Raw genomic sequence first — 21,289 nt, forward strand, 5'->3', positions numbered from 1 at the left:
TGCACTGGGTTCTGAGTGCCTCATTTTGGAAAGCATATTTTGAAAAAAAATGAAACATGCCCAGAGGAAGGTAACTAACTACAATGGTGAAGAGACTTGAAACCATTCTGTATGTGAACCAGTTGAAGGATTCAGGGTGATGGGGAAGGTAGGGGAGTGGCAGGGAGTGGTAGGAAGAGGTGGAGAGGAAGAAAAGGAAAAACTTGTTTTCAAATAAATGAAAGGTTGTCATATAAAGGATGCATTAGATTTGCTTACTTGGCCCTATAGGACAGAACTGAAAGCAGTGTGTGTAAGTCACAAAAAAACAAATTTCTGCTAAATAAACCTTCTTAACAATTAAACCTATCCAAAAGTGAAATAGGCTACCTTGGGAACAAGTGGACTCTCCAGCAGTAGAAATCTTTAAGAGAATAATAGATGATCATTTGTCTGGAGTGTTATAGAGGGTATTTCTGATCAGACATGTTCTGGAAGAGACAGATGAAGTCCATTCCAAGCCTATCACTTTACGGAAAAGGGTGAAAGCAGGAGACAGTAACTTTCTTTCTCACTAGTAGTGTTAAGCAATGTCAAGTATTAAAATCAAGTAGAAGAATAAGCAATGTCAAGTATTAAAATCAAGCAGAAGAATCAATCTGATCCATATACAAAAAGATGCAATCGCTCATGGTTTCCTAAACTGCTCAGAGAAGGAACACTGGACAATTTATATCTGTCCTAGGAGTACATATGCCCTCAGAGGAAATGTAACCCTTGTTCCTGCACATGGCTTAGCACACAGACTCCATGCAGAAGGTGATGCCTGTGCTTAATCCTAAAGGAAAAGGACTCTATGAAACATTGGTGATAAAGGAATAAATTTTTAAAATAGGTGATGGATAGTGCAAAGTCTTGAAAAGGTGAGATGATGTATTGTGTGTAAGGAGCAGAGAGAAGACCAGCTTGGCCAAACCATGGAGAATGTGAGGAGGAATACTGAAAAGTGAGGTTGGAAAGATAGCTTGGGACCAGATTGTGAAGAACTAAAAGCTAAACAGAGGGATTGGTGCTCTATCACAGTCAACAGAGTGCCACTGGAGCTGGATGAAGAGGGAAATTATAAGGTCAGATGTACACTTAAGTTGCTAGTCCCAGCTTTTGATAATTGTTGGGGTTTAGGCAAGTTACTTCTCCTTCCTTGGGTCTCATTTTCCCTACATATAAAATGAAAGGGTTTAACTAGGATGATCACGAAGGTCCCATCCAATTCTATAGTTCTAGGACTGCCAAGTCCACCATGGCAGTGAAGTGTAGGGTGGGAAGGGATGAAGTATGCAGCAAAGTATTTTGTCAGAAAATGGGGATATGGGGATCAGCTAGGTGGTGCAGTGAATAAAGCACTGGCCTTGGATTCAGGAGGACCTGAGTTCAAATCTGGCCTCAGACACTTGACATTTACTAGCTGTGTGAGCCTGGACAAGTCACTTAACCCTCATTGCCCTGAAAAAAAAAAAACACAAGAAAATGGGGATATGCTCTAAACCCATTTCCTCTAAAAGCCTCACTATAGCCTGTTCTACATCCAAAGCAAACATATTTTCAACTATGAACATTTAAACCTTCTATTTAGAATCCACTTCGAGCCATTTTTCTAGCACTTTCAGCATTTAGACCCTAAGCCAATACTGCCGAGAACTTGCTCCTACCCAAATGATTATTCCCAAGAAGGTTTTCAGAGTTCTGTCCAGACCTATCCAGCCTCTGCTCAAATCACCTGAGACACAACCAGGCTTTCTAATTGATTCACCTTCTCTCCAGGAGGTGGAACAGCCACTACCTCTAAGGGGAGATTGACCCAGTATAGGATGTGGAGAAAGTAACCTGTCACAGAACCCATTTTTATACGGTACAGATGCCTTTGGTCTTTTAGCAGGTGCTATTCCCTGTCAAACCCTAGCTTCGAAATGAAGTATTATGAGGGCTGTTTAGAGCCAGTCATGAAATAAGGCTATACACTGTTGGCATGGCAACCACAAGAGCCAGAGTGATTTTTATCCTATGGAAGTGGTTCCAGCCTCCATCCCTTCCAGCACAAATAATGAATATTCTAAGTTCATCTTAGGAAAAGGAAACTTGTGCTGATATCTCTTACCTCCCAGTGATTTGTCAACAGGACAGCTGTCTTGGCAACTCAACATTCAGCGAAATTAAAAGGATTAAATACAATATTCAGGTAGCAACCTAGGGCTGCATTTATTTAACTTGGTAATTAGGAGTGGATTTCAAGCAGTCTGTTGCATATAGCCCAATTATCGCAGGTAAGGGGTAAGGGTAAGATATTCAGGCAATAGGGGTTAAGAATAAACAATATGTATTCAAGAATGCATCTCCCTCATACATTTCTCCACACCCCTGATGCCCCATTCATTTAAAAAAAACCTTCAGAAAACCTAGTCCCTGCCCTCATGAACCCTACTATCAAGTAGAAGGACATGACACAGTTTATATGACAGATAACACAAATAATTAAAACATAAGTACACCAAAGAGGCAATAAGCAAGGATCAAGAGATGTATGAGGAGCAAGAGTTTATTATTGATTGCCTTTTATTTCAACTATTCCAAAAATCTCTCTGAAGTCTCCATGAAGCCTTTCAGAAGGGAGACAGAAAATGCCTTTTCTCTCTTGTCAGGCACTTGTACATACCACTCTGAGGAACCATCTCACACCTAATAGACTGGGTAATATGAGAAAAAAAGGAAAATAATAAATGTTGGAGAAGCTGTGAAAAAATTGGAACACTGATGTATTGTTGGTGGAGTTGTGAACTGATCCAACCATTCTGGAGAGTAATTTTGGAACTATGCCCAAAGGGTTATGGGACTGTGCATACCCTTTGACCCAGTAATACCACTATTAGGTCTGTATCCCAAAGAGATCACAAAAAAGGGAAAGGGACCCACATGTACAAAAATATTTATAGCAGCTCTCTTTGTGGTAGTAAAGAATTGGACATTGAAAGAATACTCATCGGTTGGGGAATGACTAAACAAGTTCTAGTATATGAATGTAATGGAATACTATTTTGCTATAAGAAATGATTAGCAAGTAGATTTCAGAAAAACCTGGAAAGACTTAAGTGTACTGATGCTGACCGAAGTGAACAGAACCAGGAGAACATTGTACACAGTAACAACAACACTGTGTGATGATTAACTGTGATAGACTTGGCTCTTCTCAGCAATACAATGATCCAGGATAATTTCAAAGAACTCATTATGGAAGATGTTCTCCATATCCAGGAAAAAAAAAACGCTGTGGATTCTGAATGCAGATTGAACCATACTCTTTCTACTTTTGCTTTTATTTTTCCTTTTGTGAGGTTTTCCCCTTCTGTTCTGATTCTTTTTTCACAACATGACTAATGCAGAAATATGTTTAATGTGATTGTACATATATAACCTATATCAGATTGCTTTCTGTCTTGGGGAGGCTGGAAGGAAGGGAGGGAGAGAAAAAAATTTGGACTTAAAAATCTTATGAAAACAGGGGGCAGCTAGATGGCGCAGTGGTTAAAGCGCTGGCCCTGGATTCAGGAGTACCTGAGTTCAAATTCAGCCTCAGACACTTAACACTTACTAGCTGTGTGACCCTGGGCAAGTCACTTAACCCCCATTGCCCCGCCCCCCCCCAAAAATCACAAAAATCTTATGAAAACAAATGTTGGAACTATCTTTACATGTAACTGGAAAATAATAAAATACTTTTATGATTTTAAAAAATTGTGCAAACCCTTTCACCCAGCAAAACCACTACTAGGTCTGTATCCCAAAGAGATCATAAAAAGGGAGGGAAAGACCCACACGTATAAAAATATTTATAGCTGCTCTTTTTGTGGTAGCAAAAAACTGGAAATTGAGAGGATGCCCATCAATTGGGGAATGGCTGAACAAGTTGTGGTATATGAATGTAATGGAACACTATTGCACTATAAGAAATGATAAGCAGATAGATTTCAGAAAAACCTGGAAATACTTAAGTAGACTGATGCTGAGTGAAATGAGCAGAATCAAGAGAACACTGTACACAGTAGCAACAACATTTTGTGATGATCAACTGTGATCAACTTGGCTATTCTTAGCAATGCAATGATCCAAGACAATGCCAAAAGACTTATGGTAGAAAATGCTCTCGACATTCAGAAAAAGAACTATGGAGTCTGAATGCAGACTGAAGCATACTATTTTCACTTTTGTTGTTGCTTTTTTGTTATTGTTCTTGTTTATTTTTTCTTTCACTTTTTCCTTTTGTTCTGATTAATGTGAAAATATGTTTAACATGATTGTAATGTATAAGCTATATCAAATTGCTTACAGGCTTCAGTAGAGGGGAGGGGAAAGGGAAGGGAGAAGGGAGAAAAATTTGGAACTTAAAAAATATTTTACATGTAATTGAGAAAAATCAAAATAAACATTTTTTAAATTGGAACTCAAAACTACAAATAAAAAAGTTTATCACTTTAAAATAAAACAATTAGAGCTCTCCAAAAGTGTGGTGGGAACCTCAAGAGCTAGTAGATTTTCTATCACTAGGGACCTCAATGCAAAAGTTGGATGACCACACATTCAGCATGGTTGTACAAGGGATTCTTGTTTAGACAGAAATTAGATTCAATGACCTCTGAGGTCCCTTATAACTTCTGTGATTTATAATTCTACCTAATCCCCTATAACAACTTCCATAGAAACAACACCCACATCCAATCCCTGACCCCTTTTTCCCAAACTGAGGAAATTTCAATCAATACCATAGAACTGTGACAATTGGAGTGACGCCACCTGCTGGAGAGTTACTGTAGGAAAGCTCTGCCATAAGGAGAAGGCGTCTGAGGGCAAGCCATGTGGCTTGGAAGGTCAGTTTCTTGGCATCAGGAAGTGACGTTTGATGTTTCCAGTTTAGACAGGAGGCTGCTGGGAAGAGGAAGGAAGCGTTGGATCCTTTTTGTTCCTGACCTCAGATGATGGAGTATCTTAGAAATAGTTAGATTTTTACCTTTCTTTCTGATCATTAGATCCTAATGCTCTTTAATAAATGCTTAAAAGTCTAAACTCTTGCTAAAGCTTCTAATTTATTGGCGACCACTTGTTAGATTTTTAGACAGTATAGCTAGATAGCAACTTTACAGAACCCTCAAGCTGTGACTGGGGCAAACCTAGATGTAACAGTACCAGGTACCCCAATTTGGCACATACACACACAGAGCCAACTGTTGAGTAACCTTCTATTGCCTAATTCTTCACATCTTGACTAGGCCAATTCAGTCTAGTGTTGGAATGAACACTGATTTAAGAATAGGAGACCCTCTATCTTTGTTCGTTTTTTTTTTATTTGAAACTTAATTGGTCTTTAAAGGCCAAAGCAGTGATTAAGCGATGTATATTCTAAATATATATATACATATACACATACACACACACATATATGCACACTATAACATATTCTACATAAGAATTTAATTTTCCCTCATGTATGTTAATATTAAAATATGGAAGAAAACAAAACAAAAACAATAGGAGACCCTCACCATTTCCTCTTCAATTCTTTGGCTTCCTTCAATACTCAGCTCAACAAAACCAGGAGAACATCATACACAGTAATAGCAACATTTGGCAATGATCAACTATGATAGACTTAGCTCTTCTCAGCAATACAATGGTCTAAGATAATTCCAAAGGACTCATGATGGAAAATGCTCTCCACATCCAGAGAAAGAACTATGGAGTCTGAATGAGGATTGAGGAGACATACTACTTTTACTTTTTTGTTTTTCTTTCTTGTGGTTTTTTACTTTTGTTCTGATTTTTCTTACACAACATGACTAATGAAGAAATATGTTTAAGATGATTGTACTGTATAACCTATATCAGATTGTTTTCTGTCTTGGGGAGGGAGAAAAAATTGGAATGTTGAAGACTATCTTTACATGTAATTGGGAAAATCAAAATAATGCCATAGGACAATGCCTGGAGCAGCAAAACCCACAGAAGAATGTACTGAAATCATCTTCTAACCAAGAATGGCTTGGAAGGTCAGAAGGAGGGAGCTGCTGTGCTGAGACAGGAGTGGAGCCAAACCCCACAGTCACCCTGACACAGATCCAGTCCCAGGAAGGCCTCACCAGAGAAAGAGACCCCCCCCCCCACCAAGAGCTTCTGAATCAGCTGCAGTGCCAGTGTTGTCTAGAACTAAGCTCACAGTCTGATGAGAGAGATGAGCCCTTGGCAAGGGGGAGACTACAGGGGTCTCTGCTGGTGCTGAGGCAGAACTTGGGTTTTTCACCCCTGCTGGGAACCAGGAGGTAGGCTTGAGTAGCAGTGGCCCAGGTGCGGGAGGGGCACAGGCTCGTCAGAGCTGACAACCACAACACACAAAGCTGGTTGATTAGCAAGTTGGTCTGGGATCATCTATGGACCAGGGAACAGGCCAGGCAAGTGAAGAACCTGATCCTCCTTAAATCATATCACCTGGACTTCTGAAGCTTGGGATAGTGCAGCCTGGAAACAGTGCCCCACTTTAAGGAGTGAAAAGTCAAGTAAAAGAAAGGCAGGATGAGCAGACAGGGAAAGGTGAGGACCATAGAAAGTTTCTTCAGTTACAAGGAAGATGGAGGTGCACACTCAGAGGAAGATACCGACACCAGGGCCCCTATATCTAAAGCTTCCAAGAAAAATAGGAATTGGTCTCAGGCCACAGAGGCACTCAAAAAGGACTTTGAGGGGGGCAGCTAGGTGGTGCAGTGGATAAAGCACCGGACCTGGATTCAGGAGTACCTGAGTTCAAATCCGGCCTCAGACATTTGACAATTACTAGCTATGTGACCCTGGGCAAGTCACTTAACCCCCATTGCCCCGTTAAAAAAAAAAAAAGGACTTTGAACATAAAGTTAGAGAGGTAGAGGAAAAAATAGAAAGAGAAATGAGGGTGATGTAGGAAAGACATGAGAAAAAAGTCAAATTGGCCAAATGGCCAAAATACTCTCTGCCATATGTCTCTCCAAAATCATCACTAATGGCCCAGGGTCACCTCATCCCTCCCCTGCCCCCATCTGCTGTGACCTAAGTCATGCCCCCTCCTTACTCAGTTATAGTTACTTCACTGTGAACACTGATAGCAGATAACATGTTGATATTGAATTACCTAGGTAGTAAGTCAATAACATTCTTGAAGAGTCATGTTTGATGTGGTGGCCATAAAAAGCTAACACAATCTACATGAATAGAGGCATGGAAAAGGAGGTACAAAAGCTCTCTGATGAAAATAATTGCCTAAGAATTCGGATTGAACAAATGGAAGCTAGTGACTTTATGAGAAACCAAGACACAATAAAGCAAATCCAAATGAACATGTAATTGGGAAAAATAAAATACTATTAAATGGGGTGGGGTGGGAGGAAAGAGTGTTGCATTTGCACCCTGGAAGACATAGGAAATTAAAGAAGAGAAATTATTTCATCATAAGAACCTTGTGTGGTAGGAGCTATGGGTATCATCATCACTACCACCACCATCCCCATTTTAGATGAGAAAAAAGCATAAGAAAACAATTTACTTGCACAGAATCATATCACAGGTAAGTGACAGACTCCATATCTGGAAACAGATCTTCTTGACTCACAGTCCAACCCTTTATTACTCACTTCAGATGGTCTCTTATATCTCTATTTCCCTTGATTTCATATAAGAAAAAAGGGCTCATGAATCACACCTACTGATCTTTCATTTAAAATGAAAACTTTTAAAAGTTTAATCATGAAAAAAAAATTTGATTTTTAAAAGTTTAATCAGGTTTTCATACAGTTTATGAAAAAATAAATCTGGCATTTCATTTCCTATTAAAAAAATACTCAGTTCAAATCCCACCTTCTGTAAGAGGCTTTTCTTATTCCTCCCAGCTGCTAGTGCTTCCCTTTCCTGATTACCTGTCATCTCCTCTTTATATATCTTATACATACATGATCGTGTACATGTTGTCTTCTCTATTAGAATATGAGCTCCTTGTGGTCAAGGATTGTTTTTGCCTCTCTTTAAATTCCCAGACTTTAGCACATGACCTGACACATAGTGATTATAAATGCTTGTTGACTGTTGCCTGGCTGACATGCCTAACAATTTAGTTTTTTATGTTTCTTGTTCTCTCACAAAGAGATGTATGGAGACAATCACATAGAGGAAAAATACCTGCTCCTGTTGGCCTAAGGCTTTCCTTGTAACTAGAACCCATTTAAGAACCTCTAGGATATAAACTGAGAATCAGTTCAACAATTGATTGAAATATATATTGGTGCATTGTTGATTTTTGCACCTACCAGAGAGGGATGCACCGTATAGATAAAATATAGGCTCTGCCTTCATATAGCTTTCAGTCTAGTAGAAGGATGTGATACATACGAAATAAGAGAGTAAGATATGATGTATACAGAAAAAGAACAAAAATAACCCCAAAGTTCTGTATGAGGTCTGAAAAGGGAAAGAACATAATTGACTGGAACTCTGAGTAAAGGCTTCAAAGAGGAGGCACTATTTGAATATAGCTTTAAAGGATGTAGAGGAACTCAATTTTTGTTGTTTCATGTTTCCGTCCTGTCCAACTCTTCTTGACCCTATATGAGGTTTTCTTGACAAAGATACTGGTATGGTTTGCCATTTCCCTCTCCAGCTCATTTTACAGATGAGGAAACTGAGGCAAGCAGGGTTAAGTGCCAAGCCCAGGATCACACAGCTAGTATTTGAGGCTTGATTTGAACTCAAGAAGTCTCTTCCTGACTTCAGACCCAGCCCTCTATCCACTGCACCACCTAGCTGCCCCAAGAACTCAATAGACAAAGGGATGAGGACAGGAAAGGAGGAGACAGAGCAAGATTATTCCAGACCCAACATATTAGCATAAACCTTCTAATCCTGAAAAAAGCCTTCTAGGGGCAGCTAGGTGGCGCAGTGGATAAAGCACCGGCCCTGGAGTACCTGAGTTCAAATTCAGTCTCAGACGCTTGACACATTAGCTGTGACCCTGGGCAAACCACTTAACCCCCATAGCCCCGAAAAAACAAAAAACAAAAAAAGCCTTCGAGGTAGAAAAGCACGGGTGATAGGAATAGTCACATTTGGTTGAAGGAGAGATTACATGTAAGGATGTCATATAAGATAAGGCTAGAAAAAAAGATAGTGCCAACCTGTGGAGGGCTTTGAATTCCAGGCTAAGCAGTTTGAACTTTGTTAGGCAGTGAGACACTGTTGAGGGTTATGAGCAAGGGTGACAATGTGAAGTATATATAAGTAAGACAATAGTCGTTAGCTGCTGAATGAAAAGTAAGCAGTCCCATGGCTGGATCAAGCCCTCACCTGACAACAATTAATCGAGTCAACACATACTTATCGAACACTTAGCAGTATCTAAGCACTATACTATTCACAAAGTATCCTTGCCTTCATGAAGCATACAATTATTGAACTGAAGATCTGTCTCCTCATGAAGAGCCTGCCTAGACTTTGGAAAGTACAGACTTAATGACAAGGAAAACTCTCCCACCCCCCCACCCCCCCCCACCCCCCCCCCCACCCCCCCAACCATGAAAGCATTATACCCAGACTCACTGATTAAATCAAGTCTATTTTGGGTGGGTGGGGCAGTGGGGGTTAAGTGACTTGCCCAAGGTCACACAGCTAGTAAGTGTCAAGCGGTTGAGGCCAGGTTTGAACTCAGGTCCTCCTGAATCCAGGTCCAGTGCTTTATCCACTGGGCCACCTAACTGTCCCCTAGTAATTAGCTCTTAAGAAAAATAAACTGTAACACACTTTTAAAATCTGCATTATTAACATTTTCTCCATTGTTTTAAGTGTAGACAATTATCAAAACTAAATCAAGCCCTGATTTATAGCATTTGTCCATTTCTTAGGTATAAATGTTCAGGCTGAAAATTTAACAATTGGCTCTCCAAGTCATTTCGAACTAGCTCTAGCATGTATACAGGCATCTAAAACTCAACATGTCCAAAACAAAAAAAAAAAATCATTATCTTTACTCCAAAACTTCAAAATTTCCCTATTTCTGTCCAGGGCACCATCATCCTTCCAATCATCTCGGACTAATGCTATAGTCCCCCCTCTCTCTTATCCCTTCCTGTATCCAATCACCTGCCAAATCTAATCTATTCTACCTCCACAACATCTCTGATGTATCCATCTCTTTCTCTCCACTCACACTACTACCACCTTGGTTTAGGCCCTCATTACTTCTTTGGACTATCATGATAGCTTCCTGATTGGTCTCCCTGCCTCAAGTCTCACTCACCTCCAATTCAACTTCCACACAAAAACCAAAGTGATACCGAGTCTAACCATGCCACTTTCCTACTCAATAAATACTAGTGGCTATCTGTTTTTCTCTCTAGGATCAAATATAAACTTTCTGTTGACATTTAAAAGCCTTTAGAACTTGCCTCCAATTTGCCTATTGAGGGAACTGAGGGGACTGGAGCAACATGTGGTTAATTGCAGGAATTGAATGAATCACATCAACTCCATCTTGTGACTCAATTCTAGAGCTAGCTCAGTTCCCTTTCTATTCAATTATGGGTCTAGTCCAATTTCTGTCTTATGAGAAAACTTTATTCAATTGTAGGATTCATGAGAAAACTATTACATGTTTTGAACCTAGCCCTGTGTGTCTGGGATGTTGGAACCTGCTACTTTCTGCCTATAGACCCCTAACTATTGGCAGAAGTTATACTGACCAGAAAAACTCATTCAGATCCAAAGATTTATGAAAAAAAATTTCTCACAATCATACATCTAATAAACATACATGACTTTTCTGAAAACTGGCCCCATACTGATCAATCAGTTATGGTTTCCACATTCCTCTGATTGTTCACAAACACTTGGGGGGAGTGGGACACCTCTTTTTCTGATTTCAGGGAAATGTACCTGTTCACTTTTCTGTTCCAAACCTGCAAAGTCTCTAATCTTTCCTCTGATTAGAAATCAGACTACCTAATGTTGTACCCTGCTTTTTTCCTTTTAATGAATCGGTCTTAGATTAATTTTTTAATGTTAAAAAAAGTCTGTCTCCCTGTTTTGGGGGCCCAGTGCCAATGTTGAAGAAGGCAACTGATCCTGATTTGTTGGGTAATTATGCACTTTTTCATAAATAGCTCTGCTTAGAAGCTAGAACCTTTGTTTCCTCAGTTAAATCATCTTTCACCTGCCACACTATTGAGCCTTACTATCCCTTACTGCCCTTCAGGAGCTCTTTGGTCTGACCCAACTGGACTTCTTGCTGTTCCTCTGCCATGATACTGGGTCCTACTGTGCCACTTGGAAACTACTTTCTATCAAAGCTCTGCTCAAATTTTAGCTCTTAGTTTCTCCTCCTCCTCCCCAAATACTAGGACATCCCCCTGAAATTATCTTGTATATACTTAGGAATTTACAAGTTGTTTCCCCATAAACTGTAAGCTCCTCAAGGGTAAGAGATGTTTGGTTTTTGTCTTTGTATCTACAGTGCCTAGATAAAAAGTATATTGTAGTGAGAGCCTCAAAGCCAGGAAGTTCTGGGTTCAAGTCACACCTTTAACACATACCAGCTGTGTGACAGTGGGAAAATCACTTAACCTCTCAGCGCTCTGGGCTTTTCTCTAAGATGGTCTTATGGAACAGAAGGTGTCAATCAGAATTGCCAGAGAGAGTTTCCTCATCTGGTGGTCTCCTCTATCAATTAAATCAAGGTCCAGTTCTTATCTCTATCTTCACTCCCAAACACAATGCTTAATGCATAATGGGTGATATGTTTGTTGAATAGCTACTGTGTTAAAGAAAATTGTTAAAGAAAAATAGTTTTAATACTCAACCTAAAACTCATGACACAGAGTAAAATACGTGCCAAATCCTCAAACTTTTCTCCCAAAGATATAGAGATGCCAACAAAGAAAGAGAATGTAGGCTAGCAACCTTATGGCTTTGCTAAATCTAATTCTGAGTTCACTGATCCATAGCAAAAGGTGACAAATTCTCCTCCTGGCATGGAATGGTTAATAGAGTGCAAGCTTCTCATTTTACAGATGAAGAAAGGGAGGTACAGAGAGGTTAAATGACTTACTCAGGGTCTCCCAGATAGTAAGTATCTGAGATGGGATATGAACCTGGGTGTTCCTGATGCTAGTCCAGTTCCCTATTCACTACACTATACTGCTATGGAATAGGGGAAAAGCAGTATACTTTCTTGTATGTATACTAGAAAGGGAACTAGATTAGGGATTCAGAGACTTGGGTCCTTGTCCTGACTTTGTAGCTACTTAGCTGTGAGTCCTTAGGTGAATCACTTAAGAGTCAATTTCCAGGTTTATAAAATAGAGATAACATCTATACTATGCCCATTATAGAAAACGATAAATGAGACACCATGTTTGAAAAGTGTAAAAGGCCATAAAAATTGAAAAAATTATTTTTTATTAATTCACAGAAATCTTCCCTCTAAGGATTTACCACAGCCTGGCCTCCAACCCTGAGGTCAGAGAATCAAATAAATGATTAATTTAATTGTCTTCATTCCCATTCTTTATCCCAAGGGTCTAACCACCACTTTATTATTTAGTATTATATTTATATTCTAAAACTTCGTGTCCATAATCCAGAGTAAATGGATGGGAGGCAGAGGGAGGGGAAATATGTAATAGTTAAGCCTGAGAAGAGGAAGATGATAAAGAAAAAGAACAGTAATGATTACTACAATAATTATACCACTACCTTCTCTGAGCTTTTATTCCATCATAGTGAGCAGCCAACTCTAGGTTCTCAGTTGCCAGACCCCAGCACTGGTCCCAGAAGGCAGAGGTCAGGAGAGCCTTCTGCAAGTCATCACCAAAATGTAATCAGTCCCTTCTTTTGATTTTGTGATGGATGGCTTCTCTCCCTCTCTTTATTCTAGCCATAAACTAAAGATTATTTGCCAGAAAAGCTTTTCCATTTTGATGCAAGGGGTTGATCAAAGGAATTCACTGAGCAACTTGATGAGCTTCCAGGGCAATGTGGGGACTTTTGATTATATCCTCTCATAATGAGTGAGTAACACCTTCTTGGGAAGACATTGGTTTAAGTTAGTGACTAAGGTTGGCCTCCAAGATGAATTGGTTGCTTTGGAGATGGTTCTTGGACCTCTTGGTGGATAAGTTTAACTTGAATTGACTCCACGTCTTGGGGAAAGAGCTACCCCGATTGTACTGGACGCCAGTGGATAATCTTCCACTTTCTATTTGACTCTTTTCCTTTCTATCTTTCCTCCAGAGATATACTTAGGTCACAGCAGATGGGGGCAGGGGAGGGATGAGGTGACCCTGGGCCATTAGTGATGATTTTGGAGAGACATATGGCAGAGAGTATTTTGGAGAGTAATATGATTTAAGAGGGGAGTTCCTTGACAGTGTTAATCCTGAACTCCAGCCTTCTAATTAGGGAAGGAGGGAAGGGGAAGAATTTCCTAGAAATCACAATCCTGGAATCTGGCCTTCTAGCCAGAGAAGGGGATTTCCTGGTCAGCACCAGACTTATGGGTTGCTTCACCCATAACCCCAAGTTTCAGACCCCTGAAATGCAGATTTCCAAAAAAAGAAAGGGGGATTTCCTAAACTGCATGGGGTGGGGGAGGGGGGTAGAAGAGTAGTACATGTGTCCCTATAGAAAGAACTCACTGAAATGGCAAGGTATTGCCCCACTACTAATGCCTGGTTCAGTTCCCTTCAAAGGAAAAGTCTAACTATGGGGTAGAATTCCTTAAGACTTGGTAGAGGGGCAGCTAGCTGGCACAGTGGATAGAGCACCGGCCCTGGAGTCAGGAGGACCTGAGTTCAAATCCGGCCTCAGACACTGAACACTTACTAGCTGTGTGACCCTGGGCAAGTCACTTAACCCCAATTGCCTCACTAAAATAAAAAAAAATTAAAAAATAAAAAAAGACTTGGTAAAAAAGCAGGGTATACCAGAGAGGCAGGAGAATTGTACTAATTGTTTATGAGCCGGTTTTCCCAGTTCTCTGTCTTCTGCATTTTCTATGAGGTAAATAAAGGTTCTTCCCTACCTGATAAAAGCATTTGTTAACTAGACTGCTTGTATAGGAGCTGGAGACCTGTAACCACATTATGGAGATCAATAAATAAGCTATAGTTGGAGATTTTCTGCAGAATAAACTTAGGTTGTGTGCAAGCCAAAAAGAGGGTGATCTATGGTAGGCCCCAAGACTGGATCTGACTGATGAGAGAGAGCCCAGAAGTCTCCAACCAGAAGCTATATTCTTTTCACTACAAAGGTAGCCATTGTTCTCCCAGAGACCAGCACCAACTAAGCAGCCTCACTTTGTAGAAATTCACAATCTCAAAAATTTCATTCTGAGAAACAGCAAGCCCAAGATTTAACCTAAACTTGAGGGCTCTAAACCTGCTAACCTAGTTTCTAGCCTTGTCCCAAGTGTTTTTTCCAGCTAGAGCCACTACGACTTCCACTACTTATCTCAGAACAATCAGCACTTTCAGGATCCACAGATATTATCCAATTCTGTAGCATTTTTTGAGCTCTGACTAAAGGCAGTGCTTGGCCCTGGAGAAAAAAGATGAATAACAGCCCAGTCCTTGCCCTCTAGAATTGTATGTAATCTGAAGCAAGATTAGATATGTCCATAAGTAACAAGGTAGAAGCAAATAAGGGCAAAAGAATCATCTAGCATTGGTTCTTAACCCGGGGTCTGTGAGCTTGGATACATACATACCTGCATGCATACATATATATGTGTACGTAAACATATATGCATAATTTAATAACTGGTTTTAATATAATTTATTTTGTAGTTTCCTTTGTAAGCCTATGCATTTTATTTTATGTATTTAAAAATAACATTCTGAGAAGAGTTTCAGAAATTTTATCAGACAAAACATAAAGTGTGGGAAGGGGTGTTGGTATCCAGGACATGAAAGGTTAAAACCCCTGATCCAGACAAGGTGCTATGACAGTTGGGAACAGAAATATCAAGCTGGATATAATTGAATAAGTTTGCTGCTGTCCCAGTATACTTTGGGATTAGCTTCTGTGGTTAAAGAAAGGCCAATTATGTTAATGTGATTATCTCCCTCTTCTCAGTAAAAAGAAGTATAGCATAGGGGAAAATACCTGAAACCTGAGATCTGAAGATCTGGATTCAAGTCTTGTTTCTCCAGTGGTAAAACCACTGTGGGCCTCATTTTCCTCAGTTATCATGCTTGCACTACTTACTTCCTAGGGCTGTTGTAAAGATCCAATTCAATATCATATAGAAATCACCCTTGTAATATCAAAGAGCAACATAAATGTAAGCTCATGTTTTTCTAAGGGCTACTGCACTGGGACATGTAAGTTCAGTTAAATTAGAACAGTTCCAGAATGGTTAAAGATACGGCCCTGGTTGTGAGGTTAAAAGCATGAAGGTGAGTTTTTTTTAACTTTGCCAAATAGCTAAATGTTTGGGAATAACATAAGAGATGAGAGACAATGTGGTGCTCTGGATAGAAATTTAACCTTGAAGCCAGGAGGACCTGAGTTCAAGTGGTACCTATGATATTTATGGAACCACCTGCTCCTGGGCAATTTACTTAATCCCTTGGTGCTCTAGACAATTCTCTAAAACTTGTTGTTTCTTCTTCCTTTTCAAAAAGGACCAGTGACATAGAGTGATATCTTGAGCAATGCATGAATTGAACTTAGTGAGGCAGAGTTGCACAAAGTCATCAGCCTCACCTACCCTTCCAGAGTCATCAGAGTCCAGTGGCAAGACAAAAGTCAAGGATGACCAGTGATGGCCCAGTATACAGTGGATGATTTTGTTATCTTCAATGTCTAACTAAGCTCTAAGAGCTCCACAGAGCCTGTGTCAGCCACCTTAGTGGTTTTTGGAACAAACTCTTCTCTTCTGCCCATTCCACTAGTGGAAGTCTTCACATGCTTGGAGTAGACATCCTCTAATTTACTGACAGATTTGAAGCCTGTCAGTTACCCTCAACCTAGTTTAGCCCATCTGCCAAGAAAGTTTACTGAGGTCTGGCCACTGCACATGATACAGCTTCTTGGAGTCACAGGTAAGAGTTGAGTGCCAGATTGACACCAAAGGTGGATGAGCAGCCCTGAAAAGGGCTCAGCAAACCTTACATCAGAGGTGCTAATCCTCCTTGAATAGCCCTTACAGTCCCCCTCTAAGACTAGACATTGCAGAGCAGATGCCACCTATTTTAATAGATGGAGTTTCCCCAGCCAGAAGCTCCCTATACCAATCAATTTACATTTCCAATCCCTATTCCTAAAATGAAGCTGAAATCTCATCATCTTGCTGATTGACTCAGTTTTTGATACTTAGCACCTTCTTAACACCTCCTTGGCCTCTCCCCTCTGATTGGAGGGTAGAACAATAAACTCCTCCGAAAGCCTTCCCTTATAAAGGGCTAGGATTTGAGCTTCCCAGATAATTCTCCACTTTCCATCAGTGGCTCCACTTGGTTTGGATTCCAAGGAACTTCATGACCAATATCTGCTGGTAGTCCCCAAGACTCTACTCAGTGAGAGGCAAGTAATGAAATTAGGGCCCAAAGAATTCAGCGAATTGCAGACATGAAGGTCTGATTTCTCCTAAATAAAGGAGAATATGGATTCTTTTTAATATGAAGAATTAAAAGAAATTTAGGGAAATGGTTATGAGGTAAAGTAATAAACAGCTCTTTAATTATAAACATATACATATATATCCATTATTTATTTATGGAATATAGACTTGTGATTTCCTCAGTGTGGGGGAACTCCTGACATGGAAAGTCCCATCAATGATGCAACTTCAGAGAGCTGAATGGGGCACTGAGGGATTAAATGACTTGCCCATGGTGACTCAGCTAATATTTGTCTGGGGTAGAACCTGAATCCAGGTCTTTCTTCCTCCAAGACTACTCCACCATGCCATAGGACCTCCAATTTACTCCAATTACAACTGAATAAAAACAGCAAGAAAACCTTCATAAACATACAGAAAAGATAAGGTGTCTCAGAAACAAATATGGCAATTTTGCTATTACCAGACTGATATTATTCATAAGCCCATTTGTTATTGTTAATCTATAAACAACAGAAGTTCATGACTATATATATTTACAATTCCATTTTTGCTTAATGATTAATATTATTTTTTAAATATACATATATATTATTTAACTTCAATTGACAAGAATCAATATTAATACAGTGAGAACAAAAGACAAGAGGAAAAAATACAGTTAGATCCCAATCAGTGTGAATGATAAGTCCCCTGAAGTACTTACAGGTATTCAAATTTGCATATTCAAACTTATAATTATGTAAAACACAGTAACTGGTTCTATCTCAGTATAAATTATACAGTGTGAATTCAAATAATTCCGACCACTTCCAGAGGATTCATTATTCACACTAATCAAAACTGCATTTTCCTGGTTTGTCTTTTATTATCATATGTATATTGATTTGTGTCAATAGATGTTAAATAAAATACATTTTTAAAAAGAATAATGATTGCTTTCCTTGCTATTGGGGGGGGGAGGTTAATAGTGGACTAGCAATGAGAGAAGCATCCAGGATAACCCCAAACAAAATATTACTTGTTTTGCCATTGGCCCTTTCCACTAGCCTGTCCCAAGGAATGCCAGGAGATGACCCTGGGAACAGAATCTATCCTCCACATTCCTGCTTCAAATCCCACCCAACAGCACAAGGCAACAGAGGTTCAAGGGATTATAAAATGAGATTCAGACCTCAAAGAGACCCCAAGGGTTCATCTAGTTCAACCATCTAATTTTGCAAAATAAGGAAATACACTAAGAGTAGTTAATGATTTTCCCAAAATTATAGAGATTAGGTAGCAGAGCTGAAATTTGAACATAAGTCCTTTAAAGTGTAAATCCAGTACCCTTCCCAATATACCATGCTCCTCCACCTCCTGGGATCTAGAGCTTGAAAGACTTTAAAAGTAATCAATTCAACCCCCACATTTTATGGCTAAGGAAACTGAGGGTCACTGAGGGTAAATGACTTCCCCAAGGTTACACAGGCAGGAAGTAGCAATGCTGGGATTTGAACCCAATGTGCTTCCATTATGATTCTGCCTTCTTTGTGGGTTACCTGCATCACACTCAGAGATAGCAATTTATAGTGAAAAAAATCTACTAAAACAGTGTAAGAAATGCCAGGTCACAAGCTATGCATTTACTTTTTCTTCAATATCCTTATCCAGATTCGGAGGACAACTCTCTCTCAGAGGGCTCCCATTGTTGTCTCCAAGGAATCTCAACATCCAGGCGCTACCAGGGAGAGTGAGTTTTCAGACCAGGAGCCTGAGGTTGCTGGAGGGGAAGAATCCAAGACTGAGAACCAGAAGAATGCACCCATTAACTGTGTTTGCCGCAAGCCCTATATCAACTGCTTCATGATCAGCTGTGACAACTGCTATGAGTGGTTTCATGGTGACTACATCAAGATTACAGAGATGATGGCAAAGCCCAGCCGAGAGTGGTACTGCCTGCAGTATCAGGAAAAGGACCCAAAGTTGGGGATCCTACACGAACACAACAAAACATGCTGTGATCGTGATGGGGAACATGAGGCTGAACCCAGGGATGATGCAGTCACCTCGCAGAGGAAGGTTGCCTCTGATCTCTCAGTAGAGCCTGTGGGAAGTGGGAAAGCGACCAGCCCCAAGGGCTTCACGTCTCCCCACAAAGCCCTAGCACCTGGGCCTATAAGAAAGGTACCCAACAAGCGGATCAAACTGTCGGCTCGGATGTGTGGAGAGTGTGAGGCCTGCCAAAACACTGAGGATTGTGGCCACTGTGACTTCTGCCGTGACATGAAGAAATTTGGGGGCCCCAACAAAATCCGACAAAAGTGCCGGCAGCGTCAGTGCCAGCTCCGAGCCCGGGAATACTATAAATATGTCCCTTCCTCGGCGAGTCTGGACCGTTTCCGGAAGTTAAAGGAGCCGCTAGAGGCCATGACCACATCTGAGGTGCTCTCGGAAGAGGACCCGGCTCCCGACCCCGAGCTCAACCGGGATTTCTGTGCTGGTGCCTTTGATGGCCGTACCTCACCATGGTTGAGTGACCCTGGGGATGCCCCTTTCCTGGAACCAAAACTTCGGAAGCGTGTGGTGAAAGTAAAACATATCAAACGCCATAAGAAGGAGAAGTACAGGCGTCACCGGCAGAAGCAGAGGCACAAGGATAAGTGGAAACACACCGAGCGCACCCATTCCAAGGACCCAACCTCCTTTCCCCAGTGCCTGGGCCCCAGCTGCGTCCAGCCTGCCCGGCCAGGCTCCAAGTACTGCTGCGATGACTGCGGCATGAAGCTGGCTGCCTGTCGCATCTATGAGATCTTACCCCACCGAATCCAGCAGTGGAAGCAAAGCCCTTGTATAGCGGAAGAACATGCAAAGAAACTTCTGGAGCAGAACCGAAGGGAGCAGCAGGGGGCTCGGATGCGCCTGCAGGACATGGAACGCAACTCTCGCGAGCTGGAGGCTGTCATCCTCAAAGCCAAGCAGCAGGTGGTGCAGGACGAGGAGAGTAATGAGGAAGACAGCGAGGCCACGGACATACAGATCTTCTGTGTCTCCTGTGGCCTCTCTATCAGCTCCAAGGTGGCACTGAGGCATATGGAGCGTTGCTATGCCAAGTACGAGAGCCAGACATCCTTCGGGTCGATGTACCCCGCTGATATCGAGGGGGGCCCTCGACTCTTCTGTGATGTCTACAACCCACAAAGCAAAACATATTGCAAGCGCCTGCGGGTCCTATGCCCTGAGCACTCCAGGGACCCCAAGGTGCCAGAGGATGAAGTGTGTGGCTGCCCCCTGGTACGCGATGTGTTTGAGCCTACGGGAGACTTCTGCCGCCGGCCCAAAAGCCAGTGCAATCAGCACTACTGCTGGGAGAAGCTTCTCAGGGCTGATGTGGATCAGGAGCGTGTGCGAGTGTGGTGCAAACTGGATCAACTGTTTGAGCAGGAGCGAAACCTCCGAGTGGCCATGGCGAACCGGGGCGGCCTGCTGGCCCTGATGCTGCACCAGACCATCCAGCATGACCCCTTTACCGCAGACCTGCGTACCAACCCCGACCTCTGAACCGCCGCCCTTGTGGCTCGGCCCTGAGCTTTGGACCTGAGAAGTGGCTCCCCTTCCCACGGCTCTGCTGTGTGTGTGTGTGTGTGTGTGTGTATATATATATATGTACACATATATACATATATGCTATGTATGTTCTTGTGTCTATGTATATTATATATGTATATTATATTTGTATATTATATATACATATATATTATATATGTATATTAGTCATATCACATCCATAATGAAGTAAAGCATGAAGTTTTACTAGGCCGTCTCTAAGGTTCCTTCTTGTGCTAACATTCCACAGCTCTAAGATTCAGATGCTCATGTTTCAAGTAGAAGTTGAAATAAATGGACCCTGAGGTCCTGTCTACCTCTCACACTCCGTGATTCTATGTTAGCCTAAGACAGGAAGGGGTCAGATTGCACCATACAATTGAGAGAAGGGGCAATTAATCATTGTGGCTTTAGGATTGGTAGGCAGCTAGAGGATTATGAGGATTATGATATGGCATGGGTGAGGGTGGCTAAGGCTTTCTCCTATGTTTCGACTGTATCTTACAGACACTAGATAAACTCATCACAAGTTATCAAGTAGATAAATTGGTGGCCAAGGATGAGAAATCCAGGGATGATAATGAATTGCATCAAAAAAGTTAACTTTCCAAATTGTAGAAATAGAAAAGGTTATTTTGTGAATTATAAAGCAGGATCCTATAGCAAAAATAGCATGGTGTCTATCTTGCAAGGAGAATGTCTTCTATATCTTCTAAACTGGAAAAGTAATTTGAAAGGGCATTCAATTACTTGGCTCCTTAAACTAGTCTCTCTTTGATTCACAGTATTTCTCTCAAGCATCAGCCAGGGTAAAACTCAGCTATCATCTGAGAGTAAAAGCAGTCTCCTCATGTGGGAAAAATAAATAGGGCTGTGGAGTCATCATACAAATGAAACTGATTAACCATGTTTTCAACTCCATGGGAGAAGATGGAATTTATTTCTCCTGCTAATAAATGGGAATAATTGCTAATTGAAGAGAGTACCACTGATCATACACAGGCCAAAAATTCTGATTTGTTGCATTCCCCCCCTCCTCCCCACTCTCAGTAC

At 41.0% G+C, this 21,289-nt stretch overlaps 1 protein-coding gene across 1 annotated transcript; it reads left to right on the forward strand.

The window, feature by feature from the left end:
- The first annotated feature begins 18,253 nt into the window (after positions 1-18,253).
- Positions 18,254-20,191, forward strand: LOC122747640 (CXXC-type zinc finger protein 1-like). Its single transcript, XM_043993561.1, has one exon. The coding sequence runs from the start codon at positions 18,254-18,256 to the stop codon at positions 20,189-20,191; it is 1,938 nt and encodes a 645-aa protein (XP_043849496.1).
- The last annotated feature ends 1,098 nt before the right edge of the window (positions 20,192-21,289 follow it).

Source organism: Dromiciops gliroides, chromosome 3 (assembly GCF_019393635.1).
Source record: "Dromiciops gliroides isolate mDroGli1 chromosome 3, mDroGli1.pri, whole genome shotgun sequence".
Lineage (NCBI taxonomy): Eukaryota > Metazoa > Chordata > Mammalia > Microbiotheria > Microbiotheriidae > Dromiciops > Dromiciops gliroides.

Bases quoted from the DNA above. Each gene is read 5' to 3' on its own strand.
- LOC122747640 (XM_043993561.1), top strand. From the start codon at position 18,254: ATGCCAGGTCACAAGCTATGCATTTACTTTTTCTTCAATATCCTTATC.